The following is a 19,794-nucleotide window of genomic DNA, read 5'->3' as shown; positions in this document are numbered from 1 at the left end:
TAATTTTAAAAATATTGGTTTACTTGAAAGTCATGATTTAAAAAAAAGAGAGCCTGGGCATCATCTTTCAAGAAATTATCAAGAAAAACTGTCCTGAATTCTGGAACCAGAACATAAAATAAAAATTGAAAAAAATCCACTGATCACCTCTGGAAAGAGATCCCAAACTGAAAAGTCCCAGAAATATTATAACCAAATTCCAGAACTCCCAGATCAAGGAGAAAATATTGCAAGCATCAAGAATTAAAATTGTAGGTTACCCAAAGTGAATAGGGATATTAGGAAATGCAATATATCCCCAGGAGGCTACTAAGTGGTGCAAAAATAGTGCATAAATAGTGGATAGAGCAGTTGGGTCTGGAGTCAGAAACACCTGAGTTCAAATCTAGCCTCAGACACTTACTGATTATGTGTCCATGACCTCAGTTTGGTCCTAAAATAGCACATTACTTCTATTGTCATTGAATTATTAGAAGATCCTAAAATGCTTTCTGAATCCCCAAACAAAAAGATACCTATCAGGGGAAAGGACTTATTTGTACAAAAATATTTATGGCAGTTTTTTTTATGGTGGCAAGCAACTGGAAATTGATGGGGTGTTCATAAATTGAGGGATGGCTGAATAAGTGAGGTATATTATTATAATGAAATATTATTGTGCTGTAGGAAATTATAAGCAGGCTGATTTCAGAAAAAAATCTATAAAGATTTACATGAATTGATGCAAAGTGAAGTGAGCAGGAGAACGTTGTACATAGTACAATGATCCACTGTGATTGACTTAACTCTTCTCAGCAACACAATGATCTTGGACAATTCCAAAAGACTCTTTATGAAAAATGCTATCAGTGACTAGAAAAAGAACTGATGGATGCATATTAAAGCATACAATTTTTTTTCATAATTACAATTTTTTATTGACAGAACCCATGCCTGGGTAATTTTTTACAACATTATCCCTTGCACTCACTTCTGTTCCGATTTTTCCCCTCCCTCCCTCCACCCCCTCTCCCAGATGGCAAGCAGGCCTATACATGTTAAATATGTCACAATATATCCTAGATACAATATATGTGTGCAGAACCGAACAGTTCTCTTTTGCACAGGGAGAATTGGATTCAGAAGGTAAATATAACCCGGGAAGAAAAACAAAAATACAGACAGTTTACATTCATTTCCCAGTGTTCTTTCTTTGGGTGTAGCTGCTTCTGTCCATCATTGATCAATTGAAACTGAGTTAGATTTTCTCTTTGTCGAAGAAATCCACTTCCATCAGAATACATCCTCATACAGTATCATTGTTGAAGTATAAAATGATCTCCTGGGTCTGCTCATTTCACTTAGCATCAGTTCATGTAAGTCTCGCCAATCCTCTCTGTATTCATCCTGCTGGTCATTTTTTACAGAACAATAATATTCCATAATATTCATATACCACAATGTATTCAGCCATTCTCCAATTTCTGGGCATTCATTCATTTTCCAGTTTCTAGCTACTACAAACAGGGCTGCCACAAACATTTTGGCACAAACAGGTCCTTTTCCCTTCTTTAGTATCTCTTTGGGATATAAATTCAGTAGTAGCACTGCTGGATCAAAGGGTATGCACAGTTTGATAACTTTTTGAGCATAGTTCCAAATTGCTTTCCAGAATGGCTGGATATATTCACAATTGCACCGACAGTGTATTAGTGTCCCTGTTTTCGCATATCCCTTCCAACATTCCGCATTATCTTTCCCTGTCATTCTAGCCAGTCTGACAGGTGTGTGTAGTGGTATCTCAGACTTGTCTTAATTTGCATTTCTCTGATTAATAATGACTTGGAGCATCAAAGCATACAATTTTCACTTTGTTTTTTCATAGTTCTTTCCTTTTATTCCATTTCTTTTTATACAAATGATTAATGTGATTGCCCATATATAACATATAACAAATTACTTTTTTAGGGAGAAGTAAAGAGATGGAGGAAAGGAGAAAATTTAGATTTCAAAATATTTTAAACAAATGTTAAAAATTGTCTTTACATGTAATTGGAAAAAACAAAACACTATTTAAAAAAAAGAAAAAACAAACCAAATGAAAATGAATTAATAAATATACTAGTTAAAAATTAATGTAAAAATTGTCTTTACATGTAACTAGGGGGGAGAATAAAAGAAAAAAAAATAAATTAACAATTATAGCCAATAAGATTTTAGTGTTTAGTACACCTTAATTATTTGAATATCAGTCATGTATGTATGTCAAACACTATGTTGCTAGGAAAATTCTGTAAGAATTTCAGGATGTCTCCTACTTGTACTTCCTGCAATTAGTTTGCATAGTAGATAGAGTACTATGTTTGGAGTCAGGAATACTCCAGGCTCAGACACTTACTAGCTATGAGACTCTGGAAAAGTCAATTAGCCTTTGTCTACTTCAACTTCCTCAAATGTAAAATGAGAGAAATAATAGCACTTACATTATAGAGTTGATGTTAAAATCAAATGAGAAAATATTTGTAAAATACTTAGCAAGAACAGACACTTAATAAATCCTTGGTTACTTCTTTTTTCCTTTACTTCCTCAATGGGATCTATCCTTATGCTTATATATAAACACCAAACAACCTCCTGTTTAATGTTTTTAATTATTATAGAGATGATATAAGTTGAAAATTTAAGGGAAATGAAATCAAGTGGAACAAAAGCAAGATGGGAAATTGAGGACCTTTCATGAATATTTTTATGATCTCATGTTTATTTACCATCTCTTTTCTTGCAGGAGTATAAACAGAAAACATCGTCACTGACTTGTCAGAGACTTCTTACCAACTTCCAAGAAGAATCACTGATCCATATAAGAAAGACTTAATGGCCTTCAGAGGAACTTCAAAATTACTAGAGCTAAGTACAGCCTTATCACCAACTCTCATCTCTTCTATATCCTGTCTCAGCCAATAGGGGGTTGGTCTCCACCCTTCTCCTCCCCCCAATAACTACAACTTTAGCCAGCCCAGTTAGAAATGATTCACATGTTCTGATGAAAGATTCAGATTTCTCTGAGAAACAGTAATCTGAGTGAGTGACCTTCTTTATCCTTGGACCAATCTCTTTCAATATAATTGGTCTCTTCAGGCAAATGTCTTTTTGTTTAGAATTAGTATATTTGAAGGGTGATCTATTCCCCATGACCTCTATTCTCTACAAACACACTGTGATGAAATACTCAGTTCCCTGAGGAGGAGTATGGGATATGGGAAGGGAGGAGAGAGATGCTATGTTCCCATGCCCTAGCCACGGGAAGGAGCCCCAAGCCATAGAAAAGAGATGTAGAAAACATAAAAATCTAATATCTTTTTTTCTCACTTCTATATAATAATGTGGGACCTCTTAAAGCATACTTGATAGCCCCATGATTCCATTTTCAATCATATCCACTTAAATTTTTGTGTATGTGTGGGCTTTCCCTGATGGAATGTAAGTGCTTCAAGGCAGGAGCTGTTTGTATTTAGAGAGGTACTTAATAAATGTTCATTGATGGACTACTTGATATATGAGCCAGCTAGCAATAAGCAACTGAAAATCTTTAAAATTAATGAAATACAGTCGTTGACAGAAAGTTGCTTGGCCCTCCAGCTTTCCTCTTCCACAAATTAAAATGGGCCCCTTTGGATATCAACATAGCCAACATAGGCGGGCCTTCTACCGACAAAAATAAAATCTCCAAGTTTTATTACAGAAGCCAAACTGGGCAAATAGTTCATAGAATTCTAGTAAGATCCTGTGCAGATAAAGTCCCATAGTAAACAATTATTTTTGACTTCTTCAATCTTTGCTGCTTCATAACCAGATTGTATCAATAAGTTATACTTGACTTGGTTTAATAGTCAATAAAAATACTTCTTCTTCTGTGTTGATCTCAACTTATTCTTATTATAGCCATTATTAAGCCATGACTCAGATTTCTAGGTCTCTCTATCATATAGACCCAGCAGTTTGTTTGTTATTGGAGGCAAGCTTTGGGGCAGGTAGGAAGTTTTTCTTAGACGATAGATGCAAAAGTGACTTTTCCTTTCTTTATACTTCATGTTTCAGGTTGTAATGTATTCTCTCTTCAGTACTTTTCAAAGCAAATGATTCAATCCTCTTTTTTGTGTATTGGGAATGGGGAAAAAAACCTTTTTAATACTAGTATAACTCAGGATCCCATTTAACTTTGAACACCTAGTTTCCTCTAATTCAGACTGGTAAGAATCCTAAGTAAGCAATTACTGTTCATACATTCTATTTTAAGATCAAAATGACAAATCAAATAGAAAATAAAAAAGTAATATAGAAGAAAAAACGGGGAGTGAATAATTTTCATAATTTCACCCCCATATACAAATAGTTAACAACTCTCAAGGAAATTTCTACAAGTAAGAAAATTTATCCTCTTCAAAGAAAGCAAATAGAATAAGGAAATTTCCTTCCAACTTGGTCTCAATAGCCAGCACAGAGAGCTCCAGATGCCTCAGATGCAATCATTCACTTTGCTTCTGTCAGGATTATCATGATTCTTCCAAGACTCACAGATGCTGCTTCAGATTCACCCAATTAGCCCTTCCTCTTTCTCATTTCAGCCAAAGGTCACAACAAAAAAATTCTCTTTCTCCTTACTCCTTTGGTTTATTCTCTTTTTCTTCCCTAATAATATTTTATTTTCCCAAATACATGTAAAGATAGCTTTCAACATTCATTTTTGTGTTCTAAATTTTTCTCTCTCTCTCCTTTCCCAAGACAGCAAGCAATCTGATGTAGGTTAAATATGTGCAGTTCTTTTAAACATATTTCCATATTTGTCATAATGTGCAAGAAAAACCAGACCAACCTTTAGTTTATCCTCAATTGCTGATAAACAGCCTCTCTGGGTAATTACTTCCTTCGTAATGTACCAGACACTTTCATGAATTCTCCCTTTCTCTGGATTGCTTCTTCAATCCAACCGCTACTTTGATCCCCCATATTCTCCCAGTATTCAAGTTAGCAAACTATAGCCCATAAAGTAAACAGGCCCTTGGCTTGTTTTTGTATGGCCTGGGCCCTAATAATGGCGTTTACATTTTTATTTATTTTAATTTTTTTCTTTTTCAATGGAAAAATCATCCTTATTTAGAGTACAAAATTACCCATGAGTTCATAGGATTTGCTTTATGACTTTTCCTTAAAACTTTCATAACAAAAGTCATAATGCTACTAAAGCTTTCCAAATAAGTATTCTGATAGGAAATAGCAATTTATGATTTGGCAGTGTCGGTGATATAATGTGCTATTTTGGAGTAAAATTCCTTTACTTACAATTCTATGGTAAAAATCTTGACCATTTACTTTTTGATCCAATTTCTATTTGTTCATTTGTTTTTTTAATCTATAAAGTTTTTTATTTTCAAAACACATGCATAGATAGTTTTCAACGGAATTTATATTTTTTTAATACAATAGAACTTTATTTACAAGTGTGAAGAGAATTCTTAGCTCCCAGCTATGCAAAAACAAGCAGCATTCTCAGATGTGGATTATAAGGCTACATGTTTAGTTACATCACTAATTGTTAGGAGCATAGATACTTCAGTCTAGTCACAGACTGAATAGTCTGGCACTGTCACAATGACCTGTAGTCAATACTGCCTTCCGGTTATTTTCAGATCAACTGTCCAGCATTTCTAATCCTGGATCCATAACTGATCCAGTCTACATGCTATTATCTTTACTTCTTAATGAAGAGATCACACTTCCTTGGGATTTGTATTAGAAGCTAAAAAGAGAAAGACCTACCTGGCTATGTGAGGGGTCTCCTTAAGAGAAGGGCAAATTTGGCAGGCTTCCCCAATCCTCAAAATGGTACCAATATGCAATTGTCTCATCATTCAAATCATGAACTAGACCCTTTCCATATGGACCATCACCTGGCATTAATCTGTCTCAAACTGATGGACAAACCTTTGTGGGAGTCTCATCGCCTAACTCTCATCACTTCAAACCTTACCAGGAAGTCCAACCAACCTTCCTACATACAACAAAGGAGTATGAAGTATTATATTTGCAGACTTTTGACCATTCCAGTGTTATAACTGAGAATCACAGAATTGGAAGGCACCTTCAAGCCCATCTCATCCAACTTGTATCTAAATAAGAATTTATTTTCTTCATGTAAGAAACAAAATATCTTACCAAGAACTCCACTGACTCACAATGATTTCAGGAAAATTTTATTTTACATTCTTGCAAGAATTAGTGTACCCCAATTCCACAGAATGGGACCTAGAGAGGCCAGGTCACACCTTTTTATGGGGTTTAATTAGCCTTACCTCTTCCTTTAAGATTCTGATTGGTCAGGATCCTTTCCAGGTGGACCATTCTTCCTTATAAGATATGTAACATACCCAATTTTAAGCAAAATGTGACAAAAGCAATTCTTCCTTTGATTCTTTGAGCTCCTGTTGTTGGTCATGTCTCCACTATCCCAATCCCAATCCTTCCTTGCCCAAGAAGGAAACTCCTCTTCCTTATAACCAGTTCCTGTCCTCAAGGAGCTTACATTCTTATATTCTTTGGGGAGAAGAACAAAGTCCAAAAGGCTCCTGTTCAAATCTAAAATTTCTACTTCTGATTATTCTCTGATGTTCTTCTTGTAGGTTTCAATTTTCTAATTTGTTTCATTTCTCCAATTTAATTTTCATTACTGTGGAAACAAATGCCTATCCATTTCTCTCTCTCTCTCTCTCTCTCTCTCTCTCTCTCTCTCTCTCTCACACACACACACACACACACACACACACACACACACACACACAGACACCCTTTTTTAAAAATACAATTTGGTTTCCACATTCTTTTTTAATCCCTCAAATTTTTTTATTATAGTTTTTTATTGACAGAACTTATGCATGGGTAATTTTTCAATATTGTCCCTTGCAATCATTTTTGTTCCAACTTTTCCCTTTCTTCCTTCCACTCTCTCCCCTAGATGTCAGGCAGTCTCATACATGTTAAACACGTTAAAGTACATCTTAAATACAATATATGTATACATATTTGTACTGTTCTCTTGTTGCACAAGAAAGATCGGATTTAGAAAGGTAAAAATAAATTGGGAAGCAAAACAAAAATGCAAACAATCCACATTCATTTCCCAGTGTTCTTTCTTTGGTGTAGCTGGTTCTGTTCATCACTGATCAATTGAAACTGAATTGGATCTTCTCATTGTCGAAGAAATCCACTTCCTTCAGAATTGACCCTCATATAATATTGTTGTAGAAGTGTATAATGATCTCCTGTTTAACCCCTCATATTTGACTTATACCTTTTATATCCCACTTCAAAAAAAGTCTATTAACTTATGCATAAATCTCTTACACAGGATGGATAATTATTCCTTGAATTCTCTGCTAATTCTTCTGACAGGGCTAAAGTAAGAGTGAAACTACGTCCAATCATAACACATGTTCCTCCTTTTTCTTCCAGCAACCTGTCCAGAATCATTCTATTTTCCCATGACATTTTGCTAGTGACATCTAACTGCTCTGCTATCCCTTAACTGCCTGTCTGGAATAATTTATCTAATAATAGTTACTCACCAAAATATGAAGCTTCTTATTGCCCTTTTAATCTCAACAATTGCTTCTATAATCAACCTTTCTTGTTCCTTGTTTTTAAACCACCTTTCTTTTTTCTTAACTTTCTACAAAATTTTATAAACTTTATCCTTTAAGTATGTTACTTTATTAAAGGGAGAAAACAAGACAAACTTTAAGATTCAGAATACAAGTAATATCTGAATAACTTTGGGCCAAATTTCACAAAATTTATACTAAATGTCCAGCAGGACTGACAAAATTTTATTTCTTTTTTTTTTTTTTTGATGTTGTGAGAAAATTTAATTAGATGAGTTTGATGACAATGTATAATTTTTATTGACATTTATACAAATAGTTGCATAGAATGTTTTTGCAAACCATATTTATTTTACCATGCACAGTATTCACCTAAAACTTTTTGGGGGGAATGGCTTAATTGCAAAATCAATCTTCCACATTGGCTATTTATTTAGAATTTTTGTCCATTTTATAGAAAATTGCAGGTATGTAGCTTTGACACATATCAAAAGTGCAGTGCATCAATTTAATATAAAATTAGTACTGTCAAATATATATTCGGATAACAAATTTCACTTTTTTATAGTACATTCAGATTCAAGCATTAAATCAAAATGATTATTGTTTTAAATTTTTAAAAACACCTGAAAGTTTTATTTATGTCATCTTAAGCCTGGATGAGTCATATAAATAAAATCTGGGTAGTTTCAATTTAGGAAAAAAAAAATTCTGTTTATTCACTTCACTGTAAAAGACAGAGTCCTATTAACTTTACTTATGGCACTATCCCCCAAAATGAATTTCCTTGGTATGGGAGGATGACAAATCTTGTTACACTGGCTATTAATTAGCTTACATTATTTAGTTGCCAATTTTAAATACCAGAATATGTAACTTCACAAAGACACTGCATGTAATCACCCCATTTTTTGATAGACCAATTAATATTGCCACAATAAGGCTTTCCTCCTTTAGATTAAAAGCTCTTTGTTATGATACTAAATTTTGTTTTTAAACAAAATTAGTCTTCCTCATTGAACAGCAGCATAAGGTACATTATATACAATCAACCCTGCTACCCTTTATCATTTTCTTTCTGTACATTTTTTGAGGCCCTATGATCATACCACAGCTTTTCCAGCAGGAAACAGATAGTTAAGAGAAACCTTAGTCCAATATCTAGTGTTGGAACTGTGGAGTCCATGTTTTGGTGTTCACAACATCCTGCTGGAATCCATCACCATGATCATATATATCACAGTTGCACTGAAAGTACAAACTCTTAAATGACAGAAGAGTTCAATTTGATGATATCCCTTGGCTGCTTGTTGAATAGGTTTTTCTTTACCAGATGTTGCTATTTAGCAGTGATTGGGCAACAATCTACTTAGTCTTTAAACTCTCTCCACTGAAAAACTGTTCATTCTTGCAACCATTTCCTGCATGGCCATTTAATTTTTCTTCAGTTATTGTCTTCAAATAATTTAGTGGTCCCTTGCCTTCAAAAGCAGAAGGATACTTAAAAGAGCCTCCAATTCTATCCCACAATGTGAAATATTGGCCATAGTTATAATCAAAGTACAGGTGGTGATCTGTGTGATGGGCTGAGCCATTAATAACTGCTTCTAAGCATTTTGGAACTCGGAAGTCACCATCATGAATGGAAATTGTCCAGACATTCACAAAGATGTACAGGCCTAAATAAACCACTTTGTGTAATGGAAAGATGAAAGGGTATATATGATAAGGCAGACTCTGAAGGAAGCCATCCATTGGGTGAAAAGCATGACTTGCAAATGGAGTAGTAATCTTCCAAACGTGATGAGGCTTATGTAAAAACTTATATACAAGTTTATGATGAAGGCCCCGATGAATCCAGTAGATACCCATATCCGTAAAGAAGAGGAAGGACACCATACTAAAAATGACTCCAAGCCAACCATATGCTGAATCTTCTATGTTGTCATACAGTTTGCTGTAACCTCTGACCTCTGCCAGAAACAATAAAACTGTGGGAATACTTATCCATGGCAGTGCTTGGACAGTATACTTAATCTCTCGATATACTTGGTTCTCTAAAAAAAGTGGATGTTTCTTCAATGAGTGATCAAAGATAAAATAATAGCTCAGAGTTGCAAAAAAGAAATATAAAATGTAAGCACCAAGATTTGTTACAACTAGAAGACTGATAGATTGTCGGATGATTTCATTCTCTGGCCATGTACTTGGATATACATATGGCGTGAAAAAATAATAATCTGCAACATTCAGTACAAGATCCATCGTGACACCTTCCCCCTCCAGAGGGCTCCTGGCCGCCGCCGCCGCCGCCTCCCGACCTCGTCTGCCTCCCTCGCGCAGTCGGGCGTCGTCCAATTTTATTTCTTTTTATTAAAGCTTTTTCAGAACTTATGCATGGATAATATTTCAACATTGACCCTCATAAAACCTTGTGTTCCAAATTTTCCTCCTTCTCCCCACTCCCTCCCTAGATGGCAAGTAATTTCAATATATGTTAAATATGTTTAAAGTATATGTTAAATCTAATATATTTATACATATTTATACAATTATCTTGCTACACAAAAAATCAGATTAAAAAGAAAAAAATAAGAAAACAAAATGCAAGCAAACAACAACAAAAAGAGTGAAAATGCTGTGTTGTGATCCATACTCAGTTCCCACATTTCCCTCTCTCTGAGTGCATATGGCTCTCTTCATCACAAGACCATTGGAACTGGCCTGAATCATCTCATTGTTGAAGAGAGCCACATCCATCAGAATTGATCCTCCTATAGTATTGTTGTTGCTGTGTAGAATGATATCCTGATTCTGCTCATTTCACTTAGTTCATGTGAGTCTCTCCAGGCCTCTCTGAAATCATCCTGCTGATCATTTCTTATAGAACAATAATATTCCATAACATTCCAAGCCATTCTCCAATTGATAGGCATCCACTCAGTTTCCAGTTTCTAGCCACTATGAAAAGGGCTGCTACAAACATTCTTGCATTTCTTTAAGATCTCTTTGGGATATAAGCCCAATAAAAACACTGCTGGATCAAAGGGTATGCACAGTTTGATAACTTTTTGAGCATAATCCCAAATTGCTCTCCAGAATGGTTGGATCAGTTCATAAGTTCACCAACAATGTACTAGTGTCCCAGTTTTCCCATATCCCCTTCAACATTCATCATTATCTTATTCTGTCATCTTAGCTAGTCTGACAGGTATGTAGTGGTACCTTGTCTTAATTTGCATTTCTCTGATCAATAGCCATTTAGAGCATCTTTTCATATAACTAGAAATGGTTTCAATTTCTTCATCTGAGAATTGTCTGTTCATATCCTTTGACCATTTATCAACTGGAGAATGGCTTAAATTCTTAAAAATTTGAGTCAATTCTCTCTATATTTTAGAAGTGAGGCCTTTATCAGAACTCTTGAATGTGAAATTTTTCCCCAGTTTATTGCTTCCCTTCTAATCTTGTCTGCATTGGTTTTATCTGTACAAAAGCATTTTATATTACTGATATAATAAAAATTATTTATTTTATGTTCAATAATGAACTCCAGTTCTTCTTTGGCCACAAATTCCTTCCTTCTCCACAGATCTGAGAGTTAAATTATCTTATATTCTCCCAATTCACTTATAATATCACTCTTAATGTCTAAATTGGGAAGCCATTTCGACCTTATTTTGGATAGATGTTAGATATGGATAAATGCCTAGTGTCTGTCATACTAATTTCCAATTTTTCCAGTAGTTTTTGTCAAATAGTGAGTTCTTATCCCAAAAGCTGGAGTCTTTGGGTTGGCTGACAAAATTTTAAAACACAACTTATACAAGTTTTACAAATTGCTCAATAGGCAATTTAGAAAGCAACATAGTACCTTAAATGTTTTTCAACTACTTAGGAGATAAAAATATGTTTTCTCTTTAGGTAAGCTACTTGAGAACTTTCTTTTAATACCTAATTTTTTTTGTCTTAAAATCAAATACAGATTTAAATTTTAGTATCAAATTTTCTTTTTTTTATTATAGCTTTTTATTTACAAGATATATGCATGGGTAATTTTTCAGCATTGACAACTACAAAACCTTTTGTTCCAATTTTTCCCCTCCTTCTTCCCACCCCTTCCCCCAGATGTCAGGTTGACCAATACATGTTATATATGTTAAAGTATATGTTAAATACAATATATGTATACATGTCTATACAGTTATTTTTCTGTACAAAAAGAATCAGACTTTGAAATAGTGTACAATTAACCTGTGAAGGAAATAAAAAATGCAGGTGGACAAAAATAGAAGGATTGGGGATTCTATGTAGTGGTTCTTAGTCATCTCCCAGAGTTCTTTTGCTGAGTGTAGCTGGGTCAGTTCATTACTGCTCTATTGGAACTGATTTGGTTCATCTCATTGTTGAAGAGGGCCACAATCATCAGAATTGATCATCATATAGTATTGTTGTTGAAGTTAGTATCAATTTTTCAATATTAAGGCATACATATTTCTAAAATCTTATTCCCGAATGCATCAATTGAAAGTAATTTTATACAGAGAGGCTTGGAGAGACTTACATGAACTGATGCTAAGTGAAATGAGCAGAACCAGGAGATCATTATATACTTCAACAATGATACTGTATGAGGATGTATTCTGATGGAAGTGGATTTCTTTAACAAAGAGAAGATTTAACTCAGTTTCAATTGATCAATGATGGACAGAAGCAGTTACACCCAAAGAAAGAACACTGGGAAATGAATGTAAACTGTTTGCATTTTTGTTTTTCTTCCCAGGTTATTTTTACCTTCTGAATTCAATTCTTCCTGTGCAACAAGAGAACTGTTCGGTTCTGTACACATATATTGTATCTGGGATATACTGTGACATATTTAACATGTATAGGCCTGCTTGCCATCTGGGGGAGGGAGTGGAGGGAGGGAGAGGAAAAGTCAGAACAGATGTGAGGGATAATGTTGTAAAAAAATTACCCAGACAAAAACCATATGATCATCTCAATAGATGCAGAAAAAGCATTTGATAAAATCCAACATCCATTCCTATTAAAAACACTTGAGAGTATAGGAATAAATGGACTCTTCCTTAAAATAATCAGCAGCATCTATTTAAAACCATCAGTAAGCATCATATGTAATGGAGACAAACTGCAACCATTCCCAGTAAGATCTGGAGTGAAACAAGGTTGCCCACTATCACCGTTACTATTTAATATTGTATTAGAAACGCTAGCTATAGCAATAAGAGCTGAGAAAGAGATTAAAGGAATAAGAATAGGCAATGAGGAAGCCAAATTATCACTCTTTGCCGATGACATGATGGTATACTTAGAGAACCCCAGAGATTCTGCTAAAAAGTTATTAGAAATAATCCACAACTTTAGCAAAGTTGCTGGTTATAAAATAAACCCACATAAGTCATCAGCATTCTTATATATCACTAACAAAATCCAACAGTCAGAGTTACAAAGAGAAATTCCATTTAAAGTAACTACTGATAATATAAAATATTTAGGAATCTATCTGCCAAGGGAAAATCAGAAACTTTATGAGCAAAATTACAGACCACTTTTCACACAAATTAAGTCTGATCTAACCAATTGAAAAATATTAAATGCTCTTGGATAGGGTGAGCAAATATAATAAAGATGACAATATTACCTAAACTAATCTATTTATTTAGCACTATACCAATCAGACTCCCAAAAAACTATTTTAATGACCTAGAAAAAATAACAACAAAGTTCATATGGAAAAACAAAAGGTCAAGAATTTCAAGGAATTAATGAAAAAAAATCAAATGATGGTGGCTTAGCTGTACCAGATCTAAAACTATACTATAGAGCAGCAGTTACCAAAACTATTTGGTATTGGCTAAGGAATAGAATAGTTGATCAGTGGAATAGATTAGGTTCAAGGGATAAAACAGTCAACAAATATAGCAACCTAGTCTTTGACAAACCCAAAGATCCCAGCTTTTGGGATAAGAACTTACTGTTTGATAAAAATTGCTGGGAAAATTGGAAACTAATATGGCAGAAACTAGGCATTGATCCATACTTAACGCCGTACACCAAGATAAGGTCAAAATGGGTTCATGACCTAGGCATAAAGAATGAAATTATTAATAAATTAGAGGAACATAGGATAGTTTACCTCTCAGACCTGTGGAAGGGAAGGTTTTATGACCAAAGCAGAACTAGAGATCATTACTGATCACAAAATAGAAAATTTCGATTATACCAAACTGAAAAGTTTTGTACAAACAAAACTAATGCAGACAAGATTAGAAGGAAGCAATAAACTGGGAAAATATTTTTACAGTCAAAGGTTCTGATAAAGGCCTCATTTCCAAAATATATAGAGAATTAACTCTAATTTATAAAAAATCAAGCCATTCTCTAATTGAAAAATGGTCAAAGGATATGAACAGACAATTCTCAGATGAAGAAATTGAAACTATTTCCAGTCATATGAAAAGATGCTCCAAGTCATTATTAATCAGAGAAATGCAAATTAAGACAACTCTAAGATACCACTACACACCTGTCAGATTGGCTAAGATGACAGGAAAAAATAATGATGATTGTTGGAGGGGATGTGGGAAAACTGGGACATTGATTCATTGTTGGTGGAGTTGTGAACGAATCCAACCATTTTGGAGAGTAGTTTGGAACTATGCTCAAAAAGTTATCAAACTGTGCATACCCTTTGATCCAGCAGTGTTACTACTGGGATTATATCCCAAAGAGATTATAAAGAAGGAAAGGGACCTGTATGTGCACGAATGTTTGTGGCAGCCCTTTTGTAGTGGCTAGAAACTGAAACTGAATGGATGTCCATCAGTTGGAGAATGGCTGAATAAATTGTGGTATATGAAAATTATGGAATATTACTGTTCTGTAAGAAATGACCAACAGGATGATTTCAGAAAGGCCTGGAGAGACTTACACGAACTGATGCTGAGTGAAATGAGCAGGACCAGGAGATCATTATATACTTAAACAACAATACTAGATGATGACCAGTTCTGATGGATCAGGCCATCCTCAGCAACGAGATCAACCAAATCATTTCTAATGGAGCAGTAATGAACTGAACTAGCTATACCCAGAAAAGAACTCTGGGAGATGACTAAAAACCATTACATTGAATTCCCAATCCCTATATTTATGCACACCTGCATCTTTGATTTCCTTCACAAGCTAATTGTACAATAATTCAGAGTCTGATTCTTTTTGTACAGCAAAATAATGTTTTGGTCATGTATACTTATTGTGTATCTAAGTTATATTTTAATATATTTAACATCTACTGGTCATCCTGCCATTTAGGGAGGGGGTGGGGGGGGGTAAGAGGTGAAAAATTGGAACAAGAGGTTTGGCAATTGTTAATGCTGTAAAGTTACCCATGTATATATCCTGTAAATAAAAGGCTATTAAATAAACAAAAAAAAAAAAAAAATTACCCAGGCATGGGTTCTGTCAATAAAAAGTTATAATTATATTTTTTAAAAAACTATAATCATTCTCATGAAAAAAAAAGAAAGTAATTCTAATCATATGAAATTTAAATCTAAAAACACAAATTCAGGTTATATTTTGGGGAAAAAACTCCTCTGTACCCTCAAAAACTCTACTCTCCTAGACTCCCCAAATCTTGAAATGGCAATAAACTATTTGAGACCTGAGATGGAGACACAGGTCCCTGGGAGCAAAATGGCAATGGCTCCTATATAACCACCCCCCAGCCAAAATCTTTGTACTCTTCCCTAACCCTAAGTGGATAGCTTGATATTTTGTATTTTACTGCTCATTTAGGGAAGAGAGAAAGATTTTAAAGTGTAAAATGGATTTCCCTAGATTTCCCCAAGTCACATAGAGATAGATCACATCCTTTTATCTAGTTCAGAGTCTCATGAGAAGAATTTTAGGACTCTGGCAGGGGGTGGGGTGGGGTGGAAATCTCTCTAAAGAAAAACTGAGGTTGACTTCTGGGCATAGGGTGGAAATTTTAATGATCATTCCTTCTTTGGAGAGATTGGATTGGATATATGATTCCGACATGACCATTCCCCAGTCCTCTCTAGAGAGATAAACTTGAAAGTTTAACTTAAAGAAAAATTTAGATTATTTTGAATCAAAATGCCTGACAGGCAAACAGAGACATAAAATAGAGATACAAAACAAGCACTTTAAAATCTTAAATGGCCAGATCTTTTCCTTTGTAATTCAGCCAACTGAAACATAGAAGACAACACACACACACACACACACACACACACACACACACAAACTACTTTTAAATTTCTTTTCTATCTAATACAGAGTTGTTCCTTCCCTATATCTTGAAGAAGAACCTTTTCTCTTCCAGGGCTCCACCTCTTTACTCTTTTTCCCCCTAAAATTTCTTGTAAATATTTCTGTGCAGATCCTTTCTACACTCTAGCATGAATATCTTCCACATTCCAGGGATCCCAGATCACTGATATTTACTCAACCCTAGATTGCTAACATCCTCTCTTATAGGACTATTCAAAAGAATACCCCCAGGAGTTTTCTTACTACTTCTTTGTTCCATTAAATCCCCCAACTTAGTAATGTTCTTACCAACTTGGTCCTAGGATCTTGAACACTCTGTGAATGGAGGACACCAGAGCCAATCTACAAGACCATTGGAATTAATGGGACACATCTTCTCATGCTTTGACAGGGGCTGCCCCCAACTCATGAAGTCTGTATCCTAGATAGACTCCCCATCTATTAAAAAAAACAAAAAAACAAAACTATCTTACCAAGAATGCCACTGATTCACAGTGAATGCAGGAAAGATTTATTTTATATTCTTGCAAGAATGATTGTACCCCAATTGCATAAAATGGGGACATACCTAGAGAGGCCAGGTCAAGCCTTTTTCTGGGGTTTAATTAGCTCTATCTCTTCCTTCAGGATGCTGACTGATCAGGATCTTTCAAAGTGACCATCCTCTCTTATAAGATATGTAACATACTCAATTTTAAGCACAATATAACCAGAGCAGTTTTTTCTTTGATTCTTTGAGGTAGGGAAGGGACCCCAAAAAGTTGGAGTCACAGACTCATGTTGTGAGGAGTCTCAAAAGAATTTGCAAACTTGGATCCATTTCCAAGTAAAGGGGCAAAGTTTATTGTAATGCCAATTGAAGCAGTCTAAATTCCAAGATAATTTAGCCAAAAAAATAGAAGCAAGGAGACAAATTGATCCAGTTCATCGTGTTATTGATATGCTAATTTTATGGCCTAGGAGTAGAACCAAAGAGTGATTTCAATAATTTGATTATCACTAACCAACAGACAGTAATGTTTGTAGGATTATTCTAAAGTCAGGAGACTTGAAATCATTGACACACAGATTGTTAGGACAATAGTCTCAGGATCACTAATATATCTTCCCTAACAAGAGAAGAAATATTATTATATTCCTTGGCCAGAGGACTTTTATAATCATTGACAGAACAATAATATTCTTAATCAGAGGACCTCAGGATCATGGATTCCAAAGCCAGAAGATTTAGAATCACTGACAGATTGTTAGAACAGAAGAAGGTCAGGGGACCTTAAAATTATTACTGTCTCCCCTAGAAGCTTTATTATATCACTACTGTTGATCTTGTCTCCATTCTCCCAATCCTTCCTTGTCCAAGAAGGAAACTCCCCCTTCTTATCACATAACCAGTCCTGTCCCCCAAAAGCTTATATTCTTACATTCTTTTAGGGGAGGATAACCCAAGGGGGGGGGGGTAGAGCAAAGTCCAGAGGGCTCTTGTTCAAATTTAAAACCTCCATCCTTGATTATTCCTTAATGTCCTTGTGGATTTCAATTTTCTAATTTGTTTCATTTTTCCAATTTAATTTTCATAACAGTGGAAATCAAATAAGTTCCCATCCATTTCTTACACTTCATATCTGATGTAAGGGATGGGGTAGTGATAATCAGGGGAGTCCCCTGATTTACTCTGCTGTGACACTTCGCTTGGAATAAAGTGTATTTCCTACTCCCTTCCAGTGACACCATAATTGGGCCACTTCTTATTTTTTTGAAGGGTGCTTTGAAACAGAAACCCCCTAGCTTTTTCATTCATTTCTACAATGGAGGGTTGGAATAGAAAAAGGGATTAGATGTGATAAAGGAGATTGACTACCGGACATAAAGAGTAATAGACTTTAAAAGAAAAGACAATTTTTGCTATCACCTTCTCTTCCTGTTGATCTCATTGTTAGGACTTTTCCTACTCTCCTTCAGACTCTTGATCCCTGGCCAACAAGATATCATAGAGTATGCCTTTAATTCCTGACTGGTTTCCATGGAAACTAATCTGAACCTTGTTGTGAGGTTTGATCCTCTCTGAAGTCTTCTGAGTTTAAGTCATAATTAGGTAGTAGAGCTCTTTCAACTGTTCTTTCAGTCAAGAGCATAGTATGAGCATAGCTCCTAAAGCACCACCCTCTCACAGGTGGTGTACCCAAAATAGCTGCCACAGGTTCAAGGTATTCTGTGCAACCATATGCATTCATAATAATAGCTCTAATATGGAAATATGTTCTGCATGACTGCACATGTATAACCTTTATCAAATTGCCTGCCTTCTCAATGATAGGGGAGGAAAGGGATTGAAGGAGAAATTTGGAACTCAAAGCTGTAAAAAAAAAAAAAAAAAAAAAAAAAGGTTGAAAGTTGTTTTTACATGTAACTGAAAATAAAATATTTCAAAAAAATTCAAAAATAAGCTATTAAATTTAAAAAACTCACAAATACCCATCATTTGAATTTTTTTCTTTAGTTATCCAGACAACACAATTAGTTCAAAATAAAGGCATTTCATGAAATAATACAGTTAGAAAATTCACCAGCCTCAGCAGATATGGAATAGGGTCTGTGGTTTTATTCTTGGTGGCATGATATGCATGCAAAACCATGTGCTAAACCCACTGAGCTTTCTTCTCAGACCTCAGCTTTCTTGGAATATTCCATAGTGTGTAATTAAAATGCTTCAGTAATGTATAATGGGATTCTTTGAAAATGGCAAAGTATAGTCCTAGACTGTTGTTATTTCTTTTCCTTTTTTTTTAACTTCTTTTTATTTCTTATCATTTTCTTTTTTAAAATCATAGATGAATGAAAAAATATTTACTAAGCATTTACTATATGCAAAGCACTCTGTTAAATGCTGGGGTTACAAAGAGAAAAGCAAGTCAGTTCTTGCTCTCAAGGAACTTACATTGTAAAAGGGAGAGACAATATATATTGCAAGGTTTCAGCTACAAATCAGAAGGAAAGCCCCAGTGGTTCTTAGGGTACAGTAGCAAAGCAAATAATAATGTATCTTTTTTTAATGCAAGTGTTATTGATAAAAAAAAATTCTATCTACCAGAGTGAAGTGAGCAGAACTAGAAGATCATTAAATAGTGACATTGTAAAGACAAACAAGTTTGAAAGACTTAAGATCTCTTACCAGTGCAATGATCAACAACAATTCCAGAGGACAGATGATGAAGCATGCTACTTATCTCTTCATAGAAAAGTGATAAAGTCAGGATGTAGAATGAGAGATACTTTTTGAACATAGCCAATGTGGAAATTTGTTTTGTTCGAATATGTGTATTTGGTTTGGTTTGTCAGGGAAAGAAATGAGAAAGAAAGAAAATATATTTTTGTTAATTTTTAAAAATAAAATAAAATTTAATAATTTGCCCCCCCCCAATCAATCAAGCAATAAATATTTGTTAAACACCTGCTATGTGCCAGGAATTGTGCTAAGCATTCAGGATACAAAGAGAGGTAAAAAAAAAACCATTCCCTGCCCTCAAGGAGCTTACACTCTAATGGGGAGACATGGACAAACAAATACATAACAAAGATGTTAATTTAAAAAGGCCAACGTCTCCCACTGCATCCAGGGTCATCTCCAATCATCTTGATCTATATTTGGCCACTGGACTCTGGGGAGAAAAGTGAGGCAGGTGACTTTGCTCAGCCTCCCTCACTTAAATCCAATTCACTTCCATTCATCTATTCATAGCATCACTTCCCTGATGTCATGGTCCTCTATAAGAACGAAGGAAAAACAACAACCTCTAATGAGTAAAGTTGGCCCACAAACTAGAATTGGGCATTTGGA

At 34.8% G+C, this 19,794-nt stretch overlaps 1 protein-coding gene and 1 long non-coding RNA gene across 2 annotated transcripts in view; both read right to left on the bottom strand.

Annotated features, from left to right (window-relative positions):
• LOC116419261 overlaps nucleotides 1-18,084 on the bottom strand; it is a 50,675-nt gene extending 32,591 nt beyond the window's left edge. Inside the window, exons 1-2 of the long non-coding RNA XR_004229521.1 lie at nucleotides 17,869-18,084; nucleotides 16,248-16,397 (exon numbers count right to left, since the gene is read on the bottom strand). This is a non-coding gene — a long non-coding RNA (uncharacterized LOC116419261). The remainder of the gene's footprint in view (nucleotides 1-16,247; nucleotides 16,398-17,868) is intronic.
• On the bottom strand, nucleotides 8,020-9,972 carry LOC116419258 (lathosterol oxidase-like). Its single transcript, XM_031938307.1, has one exon. The coding sequence runs from the start codon at nucleotides 9,897-9,899 to the stop codon at nucleotides 9,000-9,002; it is 900 nt and encodes a 299-aa protein (XP_031794167.1). The 5' UTR covers nucleotides 9,900-9,972; the 3' UTR covers nucleotides 8,020-8,999.
• Nucleotides 18,085-19,794: the final 1,710 nt, after the last annotated feature.

The sequence above is a fragment of the Sarcophilus harrisii genome, chromosome 1 (assembly GCF_902635505.1).
Source record: "Sarcophilus harrisii chromosome 1, mSarHar1.11, whole genome shotgun sequence".
NCBI lineage: Eukaryota > Metazoa > Chordata > Mammalia > Dasyuromorphia > Dasyuridae > Sarcophilus > Sarcophilus harrisii.
The sequence above is the reverse complement of the archived record's forward strand: the minus strand, read 5'-3'. Positions and strand labels throughout refer to the sequence as shown.

Excerpts from the sequence above, each read along its gene's own strand:
- LOC116419258 (XM_031938307.1), bottom strand. The coding sequence starts at position 9,899 with ATGGATCTTGTACTGAATGTTGCAGATTATTATTTTTTCACGCCATAT.